Source organism: Mus caroli, unplaced genomic scaffold, assembly GCF_978045245.1.
Source record: "Mus caroli unplaced genomic scaffold, Mus_caroli_1 scaffold_9, whole genome shotgun sequence".
In the NCBI taxonomy this organism is placed as follows: domain Eukaryota; kingdom Metazoa; phylum Chordata; class Mammalia; order Rodentia; family Muridae; genus Mus; species Mus caroli.
In genome coordinates, this window is record NW_028227264.1 from 66,235,001 (window position 1) to 66,254,783 (window position 19,783).

Consider the following 19,783-nt stretch of genomic DNA (forward strand, 5'->3'; position numbering starts at 1 on the left):
GTTCTTAGCTTTCTAGGAAGGTGTAAGTTTAAACGCGGATACTTGCACAAATACTAGGACAAAAGGAGGACGATTCCAGTGTTTGTTTGTTTGTTTGTTTTTTAGCTATCTAAAATATGTTCAAAATCTATTACATTTAGTGTAGTCGAGAATATTTCTTGGGAATCCCAGTCAAGTGTTAAAAGTATATTTCCTGTTCATTATTTTAGTATTTTAATGAAAAGAAACCCCTTATACCCTTGTAGTGACATCTTCGTTTTCATTTTAATTTTCACCTCTTACCGGCTCCTGAAGAATAGTAGTTCGAACCATATACTCTTGCCAGATTTGTGGGTCGAGATGAAGACTGCAGGTTCATAGAATTTCTTTAGTAGATACAGCATTGTTAGGAAGTCCTCTGTAATTCTCTGGAAAGTTGAGCCAGGCTTTGTTTGAGTTATTGTGCAAACCATATTAGTAGTCACAGGACGTGTTTGCTACAAACATACACAAAACTTTCAACTTTCTTGTGAAATATTTCTTATTTTTGTTATGTATTCTAGGTATCCTATTTGCCTTTGTCAAAGGGTAGCCTTGAACTCCTAAAGCTCCTCTTGCCTCCACTTTCCTACTATGGACTTTATAGGACTACCCCCACCTTACGTGGAGTGGAGCTGGGTTCTAACCCAGTGCCTTGTGCATTCTAGACAAGCCCTCAATCAGCCGAGCACACCCCACTCCTATGTTGATGGTTAACACAGCCTCTATTTCTACCCAACTGAATGGAGATCTGTTAAGTTTCTTTTGTTGTTTTGTTTTTTGTTTGTTTGTTTGTTTTTGAGACAGGGTTTCTCTGTGTAGCCCTGGTTGTCCTGGAACTTACTCTGTAGACCAGGCTGGCCTCGAACTCAGAAATCTGCCTGCCTCTGCCTCCCAAGTGCTGGGATTAAAGATGTGTGCCACCACCGCTCGGCATCTGTCGAGTTTCTTATGGGGATTGTGTGAGTGCTGATGTGGCCATCCAAGTATGCATCTTAGTGTGTGTGACAGTGACATTCAAGAATGGTACAGAAGAGAAAAGAGGATAACAGAGCTGAGTGTATGGAAGGGAAATATGTGTGTGTGTGTATGAATGATGTATATAATTTCAGTATATATAGCAAATATATTAAGGCTTATTTATGTAAATATGACAAGATAGTAATTTCTAATCCTAATATCAAAACATGGAATTGGCTTTTGTTTGGGTCTTGAAGATAAGCAGCAAAATGGTAATAGGTTTCAACTTCACAGGAATACTGAGTCAGGAGGAGGATTTTATACTTGACTAGCAAACACTGTGTTCTTATTTTATGTGTCCCCGCCCCCAATTGAAATCTGTGACCTAACAGGATGAGGTCAGAGGTTTAGTCGTTAGCGCTCGGCTCCAACCTCAGTGGTGTCTCGACTCCTCATGAGCTGCATATTGGTTTTGGAGTGAGGTTGGGGGCGAATCCCATCCTGCTGTGTAATTCTCAGTGACCGACCTGTGGCTCTGAGTCTAGTTTCCACAGCTGCAGAACAGCTGATGTGCCTGTCTTGGATAGTTGTCTGGTTTGGTAGCCTCTCTCTGGCAGGAGCACAGGCTTGAGAGATGACTGGTTTTTGGTTGGTTGGTTGGTTGGTTGGTTTTTGGTTTTGGTTTTTCAAGACAGGGTTTCTCGGTATAGCCCTGGCTGTCCTGGAACTCACTCTGTAGACCAGGCTGGCCTCGAACTCAGAAATCTGCCTGCCTCTGCCTCCCGGGTGCTGGGACTAAAGGCGTGCACCACCACGCCTGGTGACTGTTTTTATTACATCCCTTTGCCCTACTCCTCTGAGCACCTAACCCTAACTGGTCTTCCTGGTAAAGTCTAGCTCCTACAAAAAAAGTGCAAGTGGAAGTGCAGTTTGAGAAGAAACAATTCGTCCTTGTAAAGAGTTCTCAGGACACGAATTACGTTTCTCTGCGCTTCAGTTTCCTAGAATGGTTAGTGTTATTTTTTTTTTCTGTACATAAGCAGTTCTTCAGTTCGTGGGATGTTGTTTAAGAGACAGAGATTAGAGCTGGTGAGATAGCTCCTGAGGTAAACACGCTTGCTTCACATGGTGGGGACCTGAGCTGGAGAGAGGGGACACGCCCCAAAGTTGCTGTCTGACTACTACATAAATACCATGGTATGGCAACTGTGTGCATACATACATGCACACACACACACAGCCTGTACTTGTGTACACACACCTTACACATACACACAGGCACACACGATAATAATAACAACAATAATCACTTAATTAAATATTCTAGAAGCAAACATACTGTATATAAACAGCCTTTCATTTTCTTCGCCTACCCTTTGGTCTCTCTACCAACACGTCATAGTTACAGTTGCTGGGCGAGTAGTAGTTTTGGTCAGAATGACTTACAGTATGGCTTCTGTCTTGTTTTACCAAGCCCCCATCCCTGCTTGCAATTTTAAAAGTCACCTCTCAGGATGGGCAGTAAGGCCCATTCTCTGCCTTTTTGCGCAGTTCTGGATCTTGAAACTGTCCAAATGTCTCTCTTCCATATCCTAGATTGCCAGCTTTGTAAGTTTTACCTTTTTGTGGCATTCGAGATAAAATTCAGGCCCTCTACCCCCCCAACCCCCCCCCCCCCCGCCTTTTAGAGAAGCCTTGCACTGCTTAACTATACCCAGCTCTAAAGCCTCTTCTGTGTGCAGATGCAGGTGTGTGCAGAGCTGTGCTCATCTGGGCATGCACATAGGGAGAGCAGAGGTAGCTTCGCTTATTCCTTTATTGTTTTCCACTTTTTTTTTTTTCGTTTTTTGTTTTTTGGAGACAAGGTCTTGCTGTGTAGCCCCTGGCTGGTCTGGAACTCAGGAACTAGAGGAGGCTGGTATGGAGTCACAGAGATCTGCCTGCCTCTGCCACCCCTGTGCTGAGATTAAAGGTGTGTGCCACTGTGCCTGAATGTGTGTGTGTGTGTGTGTGTTAGAGAGAGAGAGAGAGAGACAGACAGTATTTCTTTTTGAACCTACAGCTTTCCATATTTGCTAGACTGACTGCCAGTAACCCCCAGGATCTGTCTGCCTGCCTTCACCTCCCCAGCCCTGAGGTTACAGCCCAGACACCATGGTGCCTGGCTTTTCTGTGGTGAACTCAGGTCCCCATGCTTACACAGTGAGCACTGTGTCCGTTCACTAGGGCATCTCCCCAACTCCCTATTTCTACTCTTATTTATCTTAAATATTTTTATTTATGTATTTATCTGTGTGTGTACATGAGTGTGGGGTACCAGGAGAAGGCGTTGGGTCCCCTGGAGCAGGACTCATAGTTGTTTGTGAGCTGCATGCTGTGGGTTCTGGGAACTGAACTCATATTCAATGGAAGAACAGCAAGTATTCCCACTGAGCTGTCTGTCCAGCCCCTACCTCCTACTTTTAAAGGGTCCAGCTATTCTGTTTTTAGATTTGTTCCATCCATTCTGTCTTAGCTCTATTTTTTTTTTTTTTTTTTTTTTTTTTTTTTGGTTTTTCGAGACAGGGTTTCTCTGTAGCCCTTGCTGTCCTGGAACTCACTCTGTAGATCAGGCTGGCCTCAAACTCAGAAATCTGCCTGCCTCTCCCTCCCAAGTGCTGGGATTAAAGGCTATGCCACCACTGCCCGGCTCCGTCTTAGCGCTTAACTTTAACTACTTAACCATACCAGGACAGTGACACAGGTTTCTGTTTGACCTGATGGAACCCGAAGAAAGGAGATTGCTAACCCACTCGCTCTGGGGACTCGTCCTTCAATGGTGCAGCAGGATGCATATGGGGCAGCTTTTCTTATTGGCCGCAGTCATCCTTAACTCTGCCTGGCTGTGCTCTGTGGGCTGGGGCTGTAACAGTAATGATTTTAGCTCTTCAGTCCTCTTGGAGGCCAGTCAACATGACTGCATGCCCAGCGGGCGCCCCCTCCTTTCCAGATCCTTATTCACACTGGATGACCCGAGACAGCAACTTCTCCCCAGCAGTACCATGCACACCTACTAAGTAAAGACTAATTCTCTTGCTCTTTAAACAGTTCCTTGCCTAAGGCTGCTTAGTTTTGCTGGTCAGAGGTTTTCTTCTCCCGGGCAGGGTGGATGTGTGCCGACAGGTTGTGTGGTCAGCATAAGCTTTAAGCTTTTGGCAGCAGTGGACACTGTTAACTGAGTGTATTCAAAGACAATGCAGATGTAGCGCTTAGTAGGCAGTTCACCCTGCAGCCTCAGCCCTCTCTCACTTGCTCGACTAGCTTTGACAAAGGAGTCAGGACCCTAGTCGATAGCGCATCTAAGCTGAAGTGGCTAAGAGGCCACTATCTTTTAAGTTTCGCAACTCTGCCATTGTGGTTGGAAAGCAGCCAGAGCCAGTATGAGCTAGCTGTGATTCAATCCGACTTTCTTTACGAGCTGGTGTGATTCAGGACAATTTTATTTACAAAAACCAGACATGGACCAGACCACAGTTCACTAACTCTCGCAGTAAAGGATGGAATTCTAGAAATAACTTCTGCGTATGCCTTCTTTCCTTAATGGACGTTAACTTAATCTCATGCATAAGCTTTTGTTTGTTTTGATTTAAGACTTTGAGGTTCTTATCCCTTCCATTTCCCAATCCTCTGTAATCGCCTAAGTCTTTTTCAGCTGGGGAAGAAAATGCTCTTCCCAGATAGATAGATGGAGGCCCTGAAGCCCAGGCTAATGTGTAGTGTGGCCGTGGCCCCCTGCTGGTTACTTCAGGTTATTGCAACCTTAGATCTTTGGATTTCACTGTCCACAGTCGCAGTCCACCTGCTATTTAGAACGCTAGAGCGGTGGTTCTCAACCTTCCTAACGCTGTGACCCTTTAATACAGTGCCTCACGTTGAGATGACCCCCCCAAGTGTAAAATAATTTGTTGCTACTTCAGAACTGTCACTTGACTACCGTTGAGAATTGGTATATAAAAAAATGAACAAAATATCTGATATGTGACCCCCAAAGGGGTCTCCACCCACAGGTTGAGAAACACCACATTAGAAGACCATTTAAAAAAATGCTCTGCCCTGTCTCCAAAGACCTAATTGGAGGGGTCAGGAACTTTAATAAGGTTCTTTCTGTGTGCCTCAGTTGGTTCTCAGATGGAGCCAGCTTTTCAGAACCTCTGCGCCAGCTCAATCAGCTGTCTCGTTGCCTCGTTTAAAAGGCAAAGCTGAACTCCGAGGCACCAGATGGCATTTATTTATATTGGCGCTGTGGGGTAAAGTGGCTCATCCCAGCTTCCAGTCACTCCCGGTGTGCACTTACCAGTGCTAACCAGCCTGCCGCCGTCTATCACTGTAGACATGTGGGTCACGTAGATGGTTCTTAGAACTAATTGCTGATGACGTGAAAGGAGAAACGACTTTGGGGCTTGCAAGTCATCCATAGATGAAGTCGGGGTTGGTGGAAGGCAGTCATGGTCAAAGAAAGGAGTCCAGCAAGGGGCAGCGTTGGTAGAGTACCCCAGCTTGAGTCAGCACATACTACATGACAAGGTTAGCCTGTGACGATTCCATGTTGTGGTAACAGAAGTTAATTAAAAAGATCTGTTCTCTCATGTGAATAGCTCAGCCGATTAGGCTTGGAGAGTCAAGTCAAACCATCTAACATTTTGCTTTCAGGGGTAACCGTCATAGACTCTCAACTCTCCTAACCGGCTTCTTCTCTTCCCTTTGAAATGATTGTCCTTTTAATCCTTGACACTTATTAGATCCTATCTACATTTTAAAATTGAATTTCGGTACAAAGAGAAAGTAATAGGTTTTTGGGTTTTTTTTTTTTTGTATTTTGTTTTTAAACCGCTGAAGCCAGGATTGTCACTTAGAAATAGACACACATGGGTTCTGTGCCCATTCATAAAGTGGGCCTCTATGGCTTCTAATTTTTACAAAGTTTCTGGGAGTGAACAAAGGACTTTGCATCTTGTGTGTAGACTTTTAATGGTACGAATGAGACTTGTATATTGAGTGAGGCCATCATACGGTCACTAAACAGAAAAAGACCAAGGCCCAGAACTAAGCTACAAAGAAATTTCTTGGTGACTCCAAAATAAACACGGCCAGAGATGAGTCTCTGTCCCGGCAGTTGAGGCCTCTGGCGATTTCCAGGCACGGATCTTCCAGCCTTGGCTCCTGAGTTCTGTTTCCATTGCTAACTATGAGGACCAGCCCAGTCTTTGCCACTGCTAATCAGCTGTCTGCTCTTTCAGAAAGATTTTTCCCTTGGTGAATTCCGTGTCCCTCAGGCATATCAGAGCCACCTGTGGCTCTCATGATCTGTGCATGTGTGTAGTATGCTGCTTATAGTTGTTAAGTTGTTGGCGGCAGCGGGAGGGGGGTTATATGCACATGTGTAGAAAAAGAGGGTCCTGGGTCCCCTGGAACTGATATTACAGGCAATTTTGAACTGCTGGATGTACGTGCTGGGGCCCAAACCCTGGTCCACTAGATGATGATCAAGTATTCTGTTCTTAATTGCTGAGTCGTCATTCTTATTCACCCGCTGCTTATTCTGTATTTCTTAAGGCTGTGTAACAAATGACCCTCAAATCCCCTCCCCACCCCGAGTTCTGGAGGTTGACAGTACCCCACCCCCACCTCTGCAGGCCCTCAGGAACTCCCCTTCCATGCCCCCTTTAGGCTCTGGCTACTGGGATCAACCTGCTGTATTCCATCTCTGTCTTCACATGGCCTCCTCGTGTATCTGTCATCATAGGGCTCTGTCTCTGTCTCTCTGTCTCTGACTCTGTATCTGTGTGTGTGTGTGTGTTCATATGACCAGTCCTGTTTGTGAGTCTTCGTGTAGTCCCTTTGTGTCTACATCTATATGTGGCCTCTCTATATGTGTCTGCTATCTTTATGTGGCCTCTGTGTTTTTGTGTCTTTTCGTGGTCTCTCTGTGGGTCTGTGTCTTCTCTCTGTGTGTGGGTCTGTGTCTCTTCATGGCCTTATTAAAATTTGAGACCCATTCTACTCCACTGTGACCCCATTGTAATTAATAACACGGGAAATTCTGTATCCAAATAAGGGCCCACTCAAGGGTTCTGGGCAAATATGGATTTTGAGAGCTCTGTTAAGCTAACGGAGGTTATGGTAGCAAGATGTTCTTCTCATCTTTGTTTCTTTTCCTTTTAGCCAGTAAATTGAAAAGAATTCCTAATAATGCAAGAAACTTGAGAATCTTGCAAATAGCTTTTGAAAATGGCTGTATTTGTTTCACTCTGGGAAGCTTGGTTTCATCCTCAGAATGGTGTAAAAAACCAAACGATGTCTACTACGTTTTCCACCCTCTGCCTGTCTTAATCGTAGTTCTAGACTCTTGCAACCTCTTACGGAGGATTCTCTATTCCAGGACTGCAGCATCCGAGAGAAAATAGACTTAGAGATCCGCATGCGAGAAGGAATATGGAAGCTGCTCTCGCTGAGTACGAAAAAAGACCAAGTTTTGCATGCAGTAAAGAACCTCATGGTGTGCAGTGCTCGGATCCAGGCGTACACGGCGGAGCTGCAGAAGACAAAAGAAGAGATTGCAAAGCAAACCGGAGCACGGTTAGTGCTGTGATTTACCTTTGCTTTAGCGAACTTTAGCATACTTTGGCATTTGAACAGAAAACATGCTATAATTTAAGTGTAAATAAAAAACAAACAAACAAACAAAATGTCAGGACACCAAACTTTTAAAGGCCAATATGGGAGTGCCAGCTGATGTCACAGTTGTGTGGACAGCAGAGCTCAAAGAGAACTCTCTTCCATTGAGCTGGTTAAGGTTCGAAGCTCTTTCACTGGAAAGTGAAAGTGTGTTAGGAGAAAAGGATGGGGGGGGGGGTCTTTTCAAGAAGAAAGACAGAGGCCAAGAGTGGAGTCCACGGAGACGTGTCTCTGAGAAATTAATTGCTGGTGCTGGAGAGGCGGCTCAGTGGGTAAGGGCACTGGCTGCTCTTGCAGAGGATCCGGGTTTAGTTTGTAGCACTTCTATGGCGGCTCATAACCATCAGTAACTCCAGTACTTAGGGGATCTTCTGCCCTCCTCTGTCTTCCTTTGGGCTCCTGGCATGCAGTGCCCCTGCATACACACACACACAAAGCACCCATACATGGAAAATTAAGATAACTCTTAAAAAATTAATTGCTTAAAAACAGACACAATCAGTCCCTTATAGATGTGCTATTTATACTAAGAATAACAGCAGCTTAAGTAAATCGAGTTGAGTGGGCCACAGATGACAAACATATAAATGGAAGGGACTTAAAATAGACCGCCCAGCCCTTCCTATGGTGAGCCAGTTCCAGAGAAGGGAGTGGTGCTCCCAGAAGGGTTGCCAACTAGTCCCAATTAGGGCTTGCTGCTGAGTTTCAGGTCCTGTGGTCCCTGTTACTCCACATCAGCCTTGTGGGATCGATGTAGCATTCGTGTGTCACATTGTATCCCATTTCACAGGCAGTGCCAAGTCCCACCTGGGCCTTAGGTGAATGGATCCAGAGGCTTGACTTCAGTGTGTCTTAGTATAGCCTCCGTCTCTCTGGTCTGTTTGTGGTTCTGGTACAAGGGGGAAAGTTTCTCTCTGTACTTTATTGGTCATTGGGTGGGGTACTGTGTCCCTCCATGAAATTCTGTACAAGTAAGGTACAGGCATGTCAGAGAAGGTTTCTGTAAACATAAAACAGGAATAGGGTTGTGATACAGCAGATCTAGATGCAAAGCGGCCAGTTTGTCAGCGGCCTTACCATACTGTAAATGCCGACCCTTATGCTTAGTCCCTGTGTTGCAGGTACATTGTGTGTGGGGGTGGGGATGGGGGTGATAAGGTAACATCTCTATGTGGGCATTATGCACACACACACACATATATATACACACATATATATGTATACATATACATATACACATATACACATATGCATACACATATATACACATATACATATATACATAACACATATACATATATATATATACACATGCATATACACAAAAATACACATATACATACACAAATATACATACATACCTATATATATACACATACATATATACATACATACACATGCACATGTACATACATGCATACACACATATACCTACATATACACATATACACATACACACATATACATACATATATACATATATACATACAAATATACATGCATACACATATATACACATACACAGGCATATACATATATACATGTCTAATGGAATGCTTTAGTACTCAACAAATCTATTTTTTTGTGTTCTATGTCCTGTCATTAGTAATAAAATTATCCCAGTATGCCTGTGTAAGAAGACATTTGGAGGCTGATGTTCCTAAGCCGGGCCATAGGTCAGGCGAGGATGTGATATGAGCTAGGAGCTATGCCAAAGTTGGATACTGACAGCTGTTGCACAGCAGAATATTTGTTTGAGACAAAGCTTGTGCATCTAGAATGGTAAAGTTTGTTTTATAAGGCCCAGCTTTTATGAGGATAGTGAGGAATCACGTAAATGGCAAAATTTGAGGTTCCTTGATTTAAGGGACCAGGCATTCACTATTATGCTGTTCCTCTAGTAGCCTTCTGGGACCACTGTTTACCGCTTCTTCAGCATTTGTAATGAATTGTGAGTTTAACGTTTTGTGAGCTTGGCACCTTAGCTTTTTTGGAGTGATGACTTACAGTGATAGCAAGGAATTCTCACCCATATTAGATTTAGCCAAGATAGGGTGGGGGGATCTGAGACTCTAAGCTGAAAATGCACACAAATTTCTGTTTTATTTTTTCCCCCTCACAAATGAAAATATCTTCTGTGCGTATACATAAGTATATCCTCATAAGTATATATGAAAGCCTTGCAGCCGTTTCCTAGGGATTTAAAATGATTCCTGACCCATTTGTTTACAGCCTCCCTTTGTATCTGCAGGTAGAGCCTGAAGCTGCTGAGCAAATATAACAGGAATTACAGTACTTGCTTTCTTCCTGGGTAAACATCATTGTGGGCTAGCGAGAGTCCTCCCATTAGCGTCTTTAGCTCCTTAAGAAAAGTGACAGAGGCTCTACCCTCTGACTCCTCGGGTTCAGCAAGCACCTGTTACTTGCACAAGCTTCGTAAGCACTCTGCTTGGATGTCCCTGTTTGAAGAACACAGGGTGACAGTGGGCCATCTCAGGCCAACCTAAGAATCTGTAGCAAATGTGTTGTCCTTGAAGAACCAGAATTCCGTTCCTTTGTTTAGTCTTTGAGGGAGACAAAAAAGCTTTAGTATATATTTCCACATGCATGTCGGTTAAAATGCACATGTATGTATATAGTACTGTCGATTAAAATGCCCTTGAATGAAGACATCAGTCTAATTCTTCTAAATTTACAATAAAATCCCCAAAAAATTATTATAGACTGTTTACTTTAGGCCAGTGGTTCTCAACCTTCCTAACACTGTGGCCCTCTAATACAGTTCCTCATGTTGTGGAGACCCCCAACCATAAAATGAGTCTCGTTGCGACTTCATAACTGTCACTTTGCTACTGTTATGGATAGTCATGTAAGTACTCTCTGTTTCCCAGTGGGCGTTGGGGGGTGGGTCGCGACCCACAGGTTGAGAACCACTGACGATGTGGGCCTGAAAAGCCCAAGCGCAGAATGAAATCAGTGTGCAGCCGAGGAGCCTCTGATGGAAACTGGCTCTTGTGGATTGAAGGAATCAGTCCCACCAGGTGAGGGGATTGATGAAACTGCTCCCCGCCCCCCCCCCCCAAAAAAAAACCAATTGCAAAGGGAAGCTTAGAGTGAAGGATTGCGCTGAAGAGGATAGAGAAAAAGATGCACTTGGTTGACGCCCATGCAGGGGTTTGTTAGTAGAAGGTCTAGACCACGAGCTAAGGTGTGGGGTTGACCGCGGGAGCATCGTGCTGCCTGCCTTCATTAAACATCTGGAAACCAGGACTGTTAAGACTGGTCACATAGTGCTCACAGAGCTAGGCCAGAGATCTAGGGGACTTCAAAGGCATTGTCTACGCCCACCCCCACCATCCCCGTTTCCGCCTGAAACCACCTTTCCTTCTTTCTACCCCGCCAGGCTGTTAAGTGATGGCTACGTTTAATGTATATCTTTTTTTTTTTTTGTTTTTGTTTTTGTTTTTTCGAGACAGGGTTTCTCTGTGTAGCCCTGGCTGTCCTGGCACTCACTTTGTAGACCAGGCTGGCCTCGAACTCAGAAATCCGCCTGCCTCTGCCTCCCGAGTGCTGGGACTAAAGGCGTGCTCCACCACGCCCGGCAATGTATATCTTTTTAAAATACCCCCTTGTACCATTTTATGTTCAACCAAAAGAAGTCATAGTAAACCAGTGTTTGGGGAGATTGTATAGAAGCAGGGGATTTTTTAAGACCAATGGTGAAGAACAGGGAGGCACAGAAGCAGCAGTGATCTAGTAGGTAATGAAAGAGTTCCTCTTGTGTTTGATTTTAAAGAGAGGAGCTCTGGGTGTAAACCTGACTAGCCTACATCCTGCTGTGTAGACCAGGCTGGCCCTGAACTCATGGCATCCCATTTGCCTCTTGCCTCCCTGGTGCTGAGATTATAGGCATGTGCCACCATGCACGAAATCACTTTCTAAAAAGATGTACTTTATTTTTAATAATGTATAGGTTTGTGTATGGGTGTCCTTGGCAACCACAAAAGGGGTACCAGACCTCCTAGAACTGAAACTACAGGCTGTTGTGAGCCTCCTCACCCCGGTGGCAGGTGCTGGGAACATGGCTCCAGTTCTCTGCAAGAATAGCACTTGCTCTCCACTGAGCCATCTCCCTAGCCCCTGAAATGATTAGAGAAAGGAGGGTGTTACAGCATATTCAATCACACTGTGAACCCTGAGAGCGTGTTTACAGGAAAAACCTGTTTCTTGTGATGTAGTTTAGCCTTGGCACACTCCTTTAATCCTACTCTGGCTGGGATACAGACACACCCTTAGTACACACCTTTAATCCCAAACAATGAAGATAAACTTAGTTTGTAGAAGGAAACACCCATGTTTGAAAGGCAGATGAAGTGATGAATCAGAGAAAGATTTGACAGAATGGGATATGCCCAACTCTCAGGAGAACAGAGAAGAAACGGAAGCTACTTAGAAGAGCCGTGTAGATCGGGAGGCAGATGTAGGCGGATTTCTGAGTTCGAGGCCAGCCTGGTCTACAGCGTGAGTTCCAGGACAGCCAAGGCTACACAGAGAAACCCTGCCTCGAAAAACCAAAAAAAAAAAAAAAAAAAAAAAAAAAAGAAGAGCCATGTAGACAAGAGAGAAGATTTTACCTGGGCCGTTGTACAGAGACAGGTTGGTGAGAGAGAACATACTAGACACAGGTGAAGACAAAACAAGCCAGAGAGTGAGAAGGAGCCAGAAGAACAGAACAGGTTGCTCGAGTTAGTTTGAGGCCAAGCAGAGCAATTCAGGAGAAGCCGAGAGAAGCCAGATTGAATCAGTCAGCTTGGAGAGGCTTTTCAGCCAGAACAGCTGACCGACCAGCCAGAGCTCAGAAAGCTCGAAAGGCTGAGCTAATGCAGCAGTAAGACTCAGAGGCCGAAAACATTCTAGGCCTAGATAAGATTGTACGGATGCTAGAAGCTTCCAGGACTAGGCTTCGGTTAGCAGATGGAGGCAGTAAGTCTTGAAGAGGACAGTACTTCAGGAGAATAGAAGTTACATTTACAGGAGGGGATGAGAGCCAGTGGATGAGTTTCTCAGGGGCTTACTCCTAGGTCTTCACTTCAAGGGTTCTGTCTCATGAACTGCCATCTGATGAAAACCTGGTAATCTCACTTCGTTAGAGCCTTTAAAAGCCAGGGCTCCAGGACACCTCCGCCTGTGCACATCAGCTTAACGCCTGTCTGCTGGACAAGTTGGGCCTTTATGCCATGCTCGGAAGAACTGACGGCAGAAACTAGTCACTCCACAGTTACAGGAGGAGGAAGCTATTTGCCCTGTTCCCCTTCTGAGTTACAGTGGAAATTTTAAGACTCACTTCAAGAGCGGTTAGCTGCTGCTTCTCCTTGTTTCTCTCTCTCTCTCTCTCTCTCTCTCTCTCTCTCTCTCTCTCTCACGTTCAGAGGTTTTCACTACCTACTATTGCTCACAGCGTCCCTGCTGCCTTTTTAAAAAATACACTTGTTTATCATGAACTCTTTCATAGATAAACATCTGTGTGTGCTCACTTAGTCGGCCGCTAATCTCTTGGCATGTGAGCTTATCCATGGCCTTCTCTCTGTCCATATGAACACACATTGTTCCATTGAGCCATGTGAACATGAGTTACAAACAGGACAGGTGCATCTTAGTGGCTTGGCAGTCATCTGTCTCTAAGAATGTTCTTCTGTGTAGTCAATATAGGAGTACATGCAAAATGTTACTAATTTCGTAATTTTCTATATCCACTCCTTATCTAGTTGCTCACAAATCTCTCATAGTTTTGAATTGTTATTTTGTTTGTATATTTGGTTTTTTTTGAGACAAGGTTTCTCTGTGTAGCCCTGGCTACCTTTCTCTCTGTAGACCAGGCCAGCTTAGAACTCACAGAGATCTGCTTGCCTTTGTCTCCCTAATGCTAGGATTAAAGGGGTGCTTCACCCCTAGTCAGCTGTAGTTTTTTTTTTAAAACACTAGAATTTGATCAATAGAGTTTCATGTAGTGTGTCTGGTTATGTCCCTTTGGCTTCTTACAATGAACCTTTTCTAAAATTCCGTTGTCATTATTGCTTTGAAGAGTCTAGACATTTAAAGTCCTTTAAATATTCTACGGTCTACGCCAGTTTGGTAGTTTCCTTAAGTTGTCCTCCAGCCTTCTCCATATTCTCTGTTTCTCACTGTAGCTGGAAGTCGAATTTAGAGTCCTACGGAATTGAACCTGTGGCCTTGCCCACGGTAGGTACATTCCCTACCTCTGTCAGATTGAACCGTTCACACTTGGACTTGGGATTTTCCTACATTAAGCACCACTATCCACTGCCAAGAAAAAGGAACTTCTCCCATAAGCTTTGAGAGGGCACTGAGGGATGAGAATTCAGGGGCCATTTGACACTATCTATCCATTTAGCAGAATAGAGGTAGTCTCGCTGCTGGCAACCATGAGCTTTTGAATAGTGGGTTCATGAGCAGACTTACGGTGCCAGGCATGCCTCTCCTCTTGGGGAGCAGGCATTAAATGGAGTGGAAGGTAGTTGGTGACCCCCATAACCTTTATCCCCATTAACACCCAAGGCACTTGGACCCTGTGAGTTTATATTCCTACGCTAGACATTGCTATAGCTCACTGGGTTCACAGCCGGCTAAGACCTGTTTCTTTTACTTGTAGAAAATTTTCAGTTTAGAAAAAGAACTGAAAATGTTATCTAAATTTTTAATCTAATTGTTATTATTATTTTTATCTAAGAGCTTTTGCCACATACACAGACCCTGGCTGGTCTTCTGTTACTGTCCTGTCTGATCTCTTGACCCTCGGTCCGGCATGTTCGTTTGATACTTTCTCTTCTCGCCAGCTGCATCCCCAGTTTGCCTTTTAATGTTGATTTCAGAACCGAGTTACCCCTCCTAGCTCCGGTCCTCATCCTTCCTTCTCACTGGGCATCTGCCTATGGTTCATCCTTCCGTCTGGAGGTTTGCATTTTAGATCCGTGCAGTCACGTGCAAGGGCCTGTTTCACAGCACACGCATCGTGCTGGAGTATTGCGTTCAAGTCTTGTTATTTTCTCGTTTATGAAGGTGTGGCTGCCAGAATGTTTTCTCAGCTGATTCTCTACTCCAGAGTGGCTTCGTATGGATATGAGGGTCTCTTTTTTTGGAGTTTAGTATTGTTCATCGTGATTTAGTGACATTTTCCTGGACTAAGATGTGGCGGTGTAAGTGGGCCATTGCTGGAAGAGAGTCCTTGGTTTCTTATAGGATAGTGTTTTTGTTTTTAAAGCAGTGGACCATACAACCTTTAATAATGATGCTTTTTTGGGACATTGGTTGGTTGTTTTTTCTGGTTCTTGGATATGACTCTATTTCTTGGGGTTCTTAAGGACAACTGACTTCTTTTTATTTTCATGTGAAACTTCTCCCACGGAGTACCTCTGTCCTCTAATAATTAACAATTATTGAACCTAAGTGGTCTTCAACTCCCACCTTCCCCTACCCCCGATCTAGTGCTGTGGCCTTCCCCAAGCTTTGTGCATACTGTCTTCTCTCCTTGGCTAGTTTAACATTAGCTAATGGTCGCCTCACTCTATGGGGTGAGGTCTCCAGGAACTGGCTTCCCCGCCTTCCAAAGATTAGTGGCACTTTGGGCGGCCTCTCTGTTTTCTGGCTGTGGTGCTGGAGCAGGCTACAGGAGGCCTTGCTTTTCTTGTTGATATGAATGAAGGCTTTGGTGGGATGTGTAGAGAAAGTTTTAGATGAGGTATCACAGGAACCGGGAGTTAGACCCTGATCACATTAGGAAGTGTTAATTTCTATCTAAACCTATGCTCATCCCTGGAGCCAAAACATCAATGCTCACAACATGGTGCCTGTGTTCGACATCTTAGAGAAGTCCACAGGCGCGTTAGAATTGTTACTTTATTCGGCAGCTGCGTGAGCTAACTAGATATGCCCCTTTTCCTCCTGTGGATGCAGTCGGAAGAACAGCAACTCACTAATAAGGGAAGCTGTAATTGATGAGTGAAGCCCAAAGCTTGAGTCTAGGTGTGCTACATGCTCCATTCCACGCATGCGTGCTTCCCGCCCTCTCTGCCGCAGTCCCAGAAACCCCGTGGCCAGGAGGCGAGGTACTGGGTGGGGCGCTTTCTCACTCATAGCATCCTCCTCCACACTCAGGAACTTGCATATCAGCACTGCCCTCTGTCAGCCCCCCACCGCCCCATCCCAGCCAGCCCATCTCTTCTCCACTCTTAGGTCTGAAATATTTTATTTGGCTTTGTAATAATAATAATAATAATAATAGTAATAATAATTAGAGTCACTTATAGGATTTAATTATGTGTGTCATTCAGCATAATTGTGAGTTTCTAACAGTGCCGAGATAACTTTGTAAGTTGGATGTGACTGCCGTCTTCACACTCCAGCCTGCTACTTTATCGCTTTATCACTTACGGACTCTCAGTTAAAATAAGAAAGAGCCTAGCAGGGAAGTAAAAATCCTGTACTTGTAGTAGTTCTATAACGAAACGTGTATTTAAAGCCGTTGCTGAATTTATTTCCTAAATGGTAGATGGTTTGGTGTCTGTGAGGGGGGCTGACTATATCACACGTGGGATGTAATCTAGGATATCATGAAGCTATTACTATCATAGTCTTAGGGTGATTTTAAATTATACACTATGGATTTTTGAGATTTAGTTTTCACCTATTTGCATAAAAGGTGGAGGGGTTTATAATCTGCTTTCAAATTACAGAATACCATTCAGAATCCTCTTGCTATTTCATTAAGAACAAAGTAAAATATTGTTGCCATTATGCTATTTATTGTTACAGTGCACTAATTTTGGCACAGAAATGGCTGTTTAAAAATCCCCATATGGAACAATATAAAACAGGCCAATCTGTGTTTACTCAGAACATTTTCATACAGACCTTCGAGTAAGAGAGTGGCAGGCTGGCGCCCTCTGTTGGTCATTTTGTGTACCTACAGGTAATTTCCTTATTTTGTTATGTTTGTCTTTTAAGGGTTAGAGAGTTTACTCAGTTACAATAGAACAACAGGCCCTGGATTCAGTCCTCAGCTCTGGAAAAAAAGTCTAGCATCTATGAGTCTTACACAGTACGGTAAACTGGGTTGGCTTGCATAAGATACACTGTTTCATAGCTTTGCTCTATCCTCAGGTTACAATCAAGTATATCCCTAACTTAATAAGATGACTGTATTCAGCAGTTTTTGCACCTAAAAATAATATATTTTTAAAGTATTGGGATTGAAAATAACTAAAGTTCCAGAAATTCGAGGTCTGATTTTTTTTCCATTTTTTTAAAAAGCAGACTTACTTCTTCAAATTTTTTGATCAATTAGATTTCGATTATAGTTTGAGAATATCTTTACTTAATAACTTAGCAGGAATCTGTTCTTCCTTTGTATTATGTGGGCCCTAGAGATCAAACACAGATCCCCAGGCTAGACCACAAGTACCCACTGACCCAGCTTGCCTTCCCTGGCTGTGTTTGTGAGATAGGATCTCCCTAGGGAGCATAGGCTAGCCTTGTGTGATCTTCTGGCATAAATGGTGTCTCACTTTGTTTTATGCAGTATGAATGGAGGGTTGGTGTTGGCTTCCGTCTTAGAATTTTCTTGAAAATGTTTTTCTGTTCCCCCTGCCCACATTCTATTCCCTCATCTTAATGTATTGTATGTTCATTCTTTGGAGCTTACAAGAAATGAGATGTCATGCCCACCTGCATGCATAAGGTGCTTTTGAGGGTGGGTATGTTTCAGCCATAGGAAGAGCAGCCCACAGGTTGGCTGGGTAACACCAGACTCTTTCAAGCCAGCGTTGCTAATGAGCCCGAAGTACAACTTTTGTGATACCTTGGACATCAGAGTGTAACCAGAACACGTTATTAGGAAGTGTACCAGTTTGTGTACACTCAAAAAAGAGGGTGTCTCTGTATCTCCCTGAAAGCTAGCTTGCTGCCGACTGAACATCCTTGGAGACAAGTCCTTAACATTGGTCGTTAGTATTCATAGCTACCTCTTTATTTTAAAGCTCAGCTGTTTTCGAAAGACGTGATGTGTTTTTCTCTCGGCAGGGATTCGAGTTTTGAAAGTAAAGAACGAGAATCCTGCAGAGGAAAGATCGCCCTGTCAGGTATGCTGCAGTGTGTCACTGCGGGTCCCTGAATATGTTTATAGACTGACTATTATTGCTGGCCTTGTGCATTCTGTATTTCCAGCAATCCAATGTTTAGTCTAACTATTTAACCATTATGTTTTACAATTGCGTGGAACTTCATTTTTGGGGGAAACTCTGTCACATGCTACACACATTGTGTGGGTTTGTCTTCTCTTCAGGCACTCGGGTGTGTGGAAGGTGTTTTCAAGTCACTTGCTTGCTGTTGAGCGCCGGAGAGCTGGGCTGCAAGCCCACAAGGGTTCTCTCTCTGTCATTTCCGTTTGGAAAGGTGGTTCAAGCTGCATGTTCCATGGTGGTTTGGCTCATGTTTGGCCACAGTCACTGGGCTGGGCTCCTCATGGTTGCTCAGTGAATATCAGGTAGATGACTGGCCACTTGCAGCCGGTAAAATGCAAACTGCCCCACCAAGTTTTCCATTCTGCCCAATTCTTTTCCTGGCTCTGTCTTCCATTACACAAGCCACGTGATTTAGGCAGATTTTTTTTTCCCCTTCTCTTGTCAACAGAGGCCTTGATTGAGACACCTGATTGGGTTGTGCAATTGTTTCATTTCCTCCATTCCCTCCCATCATTGCCTCTGCTGGAGTGGCATTTCCTGTCAGCAGAGCGAGCAGGCACCTTGCCACTAGATGGCGCTTAGGTTGTCGGTCTCAGTTTCTCCAAAATGGCAGACCCCCACCCCTTCCGTACCAACCCCTTGCCACTAGATGGCGCTTAGGCTGTCTCATTTCTCCAAAACGGCAGCCCCCCACCCCATCCGCACCCCCGGAAGAAGTGGCATGGAGATGCCACACGATTAGCATGGCTGGCTTGCAGATATCTCATCGCTACACCCTGCAAACAGCCTTGTGGCCTGAGCTGACCCCCCCAGTAATAGCTGGTGTATCCCACTGGCCAGAGCGAGGTAGAGCGCCTGCTATTGTGTCACCTGACCTGCTAAGGGACTATTCTCTCTCTCCATCGCTCACAGCCATGGTACTGAGTTTTATTTGACCTCACTGGCAAAATTGGAGAAATTGCCCTCAGTGTGTGTGTGTGTGTGTGTGTCTGTCGGGGGGCAGGGAGAGCACCTCAAAAAATTATATGAACTTCATAAAATCCTTTTGCCTGTTTTGTGGTTATTCGCATTCACGGTCAGCCTTCCACTTGTGGCTGACGTGCCCTCAGCGTGTCCTGTGACCTGGTCTCGTTCTTGTACTTGTGGCTGACATGAAGCTCACTGCTTTGCTTGGGCCCTTTAGCTGTGGAACAGAGGACGTTTGCAGACTCTTCTCTACTGTGTCTAAATACATTCTAACATGCATAGATTAAATGTTGGAGAACTTCAGAGATTTCCCACCACCACTAAAATATTGCCCTTTCCCCTTGCTTCTAATAAGGTTCCACTCTGTAGGCAAATGGGGTAGGTGACCTGGTCAGTGAGTTCTGTGACTAACATTATCTGTTGTCCTGTGGAGAGTGCTTGTTTACTGCGACCACATTTAGGAGAGTCTAAAACAAAAAGATTTAAGGTCAAGGATGACTTTCTGTGATCTCAGATACCTTTGTACAGAAGCCCAGGTTAGCTTTTTTTTTTTTTTCCTCCCCAAGACAATTTGAAACCTAATGAAGGCATGAACCCCCCCCCCCCCCGGGAGATGGGACACCGTGTCATTAGCATCATTAGCATGATTTCAGCTGACTGGACATTTTTGCAGCCCAGTTTCAGAATGTTTCTAAGATTGTGCTATAAACAGGACAGACCTGGGTTTTGAGGTTTCCACTGACCAGAACTTCCTAACTATACAAATAACAGGTTCATCCCAGCCTTCCTGCACCAGGTGATGCGGGGCGGCTGGTGTGTGTTTTCACCTCCCAGTTCAGTGACTAGACCAAACTGGGTACCCACAAATG

The 19,783-nt window shown here is 44.4% G+C and overlaps 1 protein-coding gene across 1 annotated transcript in view; it reads left to right on the forward strand.

Annotated features, from left to right (window-relative positions):
* Rtkn2 (rhotekin 2) overlaps nt 1-19,783 on the forward strand; it is a 70,380-nt gene that overhangs the window by 428 nt on the left and 50,169 nt on the right. The window contains exons 2-3 of the mRNA XM_021174955.3: nt 7,397-7,593; nt 17,788-17,846. Coding sequence (XP_021030614.1) covers nt 7,397-7,593; nt 17,788-17,846 — 256 coding nt within the window. The remainder of the gene's footprint in view (nt 1-7,396; nt 7,594-17,787; nt 17,847-19,783) is intronic.